General features: G+C 54.4%; 1 protein-coding gene across 1 annotated transcript in view; it reads left to right on the top strand.

Annotated features, from left to right (window-relative positions):
* The window catches only part of IL17B (interleukin 17B), a 3,964-nt gene extending 1,371 nt beyond the window's left edge, over positions 1-2,593 (top strand). Inside the window, exons 3-4 of the mRNA XM_006021096.3 lie at positions 1,511-1,836; positions 2,225-2,593. Of these exons, the coding sequence (XP_006021158.2) occupies positions 1,511-1,836; positions 2,225-2,474 (576 nt within the window). The 3' untranslated portion in view covers positions 2,475-2,593. The remainder of the gene's footprint in view (positions 1-1,510; positions 1,837-2,224) is intronic.
* The last annotated feature ends 8 nt before the right edge of the window (positions 2,594-2,601 follow it).

Here is a 2,601-nt window from a genome sequence, read left to right as displayed (position 1 = left end):
CAGGAAGGCATGCCACTGTCTTCTTGGCTCCAGAGTCAAGGTAACTCAGTGAGGACCCTAGAGCTGCAGCCATCTCCTGGTCACACAGAGGGCTGACTCCCTTCCTCCCCTGCCCACCTGCACCTTTCAGGAGGACAGGTGCTACTCTGAGAAATGCCCCGAGGATTCAAAGTGCAGATCTGCAAAGAGACCTCCTGTGGTACTAAACAGCCCCTTGAAGTCACCATGTGTTCAACCAGGACTTCCCATGGAGAACAGGAGATGCAGGGGCATGAAGGGTGTTACCTTCTGCATTTGCAGGCCCCTGTCAAAAGCTCTGTTTTCATTTATCTTGGGGGAAATCTTTCCAGCCTCACTGGGTGGCCAAGCCTCTGTAGAGTCTGTCCTTAGTTTCTGCACCAACTTCACTGGCAGCTGGGGCACTTGCCAAGAGCAGGCAATCAGCCTGTTCAGCTCAGGAAGTGCCATCAGCAAACTGGAGATGCTGCCCAGCTGCAGGCCGAGCTAGTCGGATGCCCCATGCACCCTGCAGGGAGGGTGGGCGGTGGGGCTACCATCTGGCAAAAGAGGTCTATAGCAACATTTCTCAACCCATGGGTCATGACCCAAAAGATTGAAAGAATATATGAAAGGGTCGCACACGGACTTTAAAAATGGATCAACAAACTTTAAAAATGGGTTCTCCTTTAAAGGAGAAAAATGTGGGAAACTGGCTTTTCCCTTGCAGGCTGAGTTCCAGCCTGCAAGGGGCTGCTTGAGGCCCCCCCACGTCCCCCCTCCCCACACACACTGTGAGGCAGCAGGTCAGGAGCGAGGGGCACTGGGTCAAGACTGGTCATCAATGTTTACAAATGGGTCCTGGTACAAAAAAAAAAAATGTTGAGAACTACTGGCCTACAGGACGCTCCAGGCTCCCCAGTTCCTCAGGGCCATTTCCAAAAAGGGCAACACTTTTTATTTTTTTTGCATTGCATCCACCCACCCAGCTCAAAGCACGTTAGAAGGAGTGTCTAGATCACTACCCCTCACTTACAGAGAAAGGAACCAAAGGAAGAGAGATTCAGTATTTTAGGATCCCATAGCAAGACAGCCACACAATAGGGAATGGATCCCAGGAGTCCAGGCGCCATCTCCTGGCTCCTCTTGCTACAGCAGCCTGCCTCCCACCTGAAGGGTATGAGCCCTGCCAGGTAGAGCGATTCCTACCACTCAGCTACATGCAGCACTGTACCTAGTGTCCTGGCGGCTCTGAGTGAACTTTTAGTATTGGGCCCCCCTTTGGCAGAGATAGTAATAATAATAATAATAATAATAATAATAATAATAAAATTACCATTTTCAGGCCTCCTTTCTGTCCAGACCCTAGATGGCCACCTGGTTTGCCCATGCTGGTGTCCAGCTCTGACTACATGCAAGAATCCCCTCTCAGGCACCCACATCCCAGTAGAAGGGTGGATTAAGCATGGGTCAGCGCTGGGAAAGTTATACCCTGTCCCACCTTCCTTTGCAGCTTCTGCTCTGTGCTTTCTCCTTGGCCTTCATGCCAGCTGCCTTCACAGAAGCAAAAGACCGAAGCAAAGCAGTCAAAGGAAGGAGAGGACAGGCTCGGGACAGGGTCCAGCTCCCGGGGGCCCAGACCTCCCCCCCAGACCCCAGGCTGAAGGCAAATGCATTGGCCATGGATGATACATACACCATGGTGGAGGAATATGAGGAGAGCATTCAGGAGATGGTACGCCAGCTGAGGAACAGCTCGGAGCCCCCTGACACCAAGTGCCAGGTCAGCCTGGGACTCTGGAGTCCCAACAAGAGGAGTCTGTCTCCGTGGGCCTACAGGTGAGGCTGCAGGGCAAAGCACCACTGGGATGGGTGCTCCCCAGCCCGGGTAAGGCCCTTCCGCGCACAGAACAGGGCTCACAGCTGACGGCAACCCCAGTTAGATAGTGTGTAACCCTACAGTGGGCACTAAGCCCACTTCACAAGCTGCTGCTCCATTGCCACAGGACCACGTTCCTCCATGTGTGGCTAGTGCAGCACAGGCAGCCAGGCAGAGAGAGCTCCAGCAAGCCCCTTTCTCCATGAGGAGGCTTGCTCCTTGCATACCCAGGTCCTGGCTTGCAGTTTTTGTGGCACCCATACCCGTTTCCAAGGAGGAAAACCCTACCTATTCCAATGGGGCCTGCCCAGGCTGAGCCGTGTCCCTGCACCCTCTCTTCTTTCACAGCATAAATCACGATGCAATGCGGATTCCCACGGACATCCCAGAGGCGCAGTGCCTCTGTGTCGGCTGCATCAACCCCTTCACTATGCAAGAAGACCGCACCATGGCCAGCATCCCCATCTACAGCAGGCTGCCTGTCCGCCGCCTGCTATGCCAGCCAGGGGCCAAGGCCCCCAGGAAGAAGAAGGGTTGCCACAAGAAGTACAGGATGGTCATGGAGACCATCGCCGTGGGCTGCACCTGCATCTTCTGAGGGAGGACAAGCAGGTCTTCCCAGCTCTCCCACACCCCCATGCAGAACTAACCTGAGGCCTTTGGGCCTGGAGAGCAGCTGCCGTCTAAGCAGCCACTTCTCATTACAGCCATTTTGCAAGGGCCCC

This window comes from Alligator sinensis, unplaced genomic scaffold, assembly GCF_000455745.1.
Source record: "Alligator sinensis unplaced genomic scaffold, ASM45574v1 scaffold360_3, whole genome shotgun sequence".
Lineage (NCBI taxonomy): Eukaryota > Metazoa > Chordata > Crocodylia > Alligatoridae > Alligator > Alligator sinensis.
The sequence above is the reverse complement of the archived record's forward strand: the minus strand, read 5'-3'. Positions and strand labels throughout refer to the sequence as shown.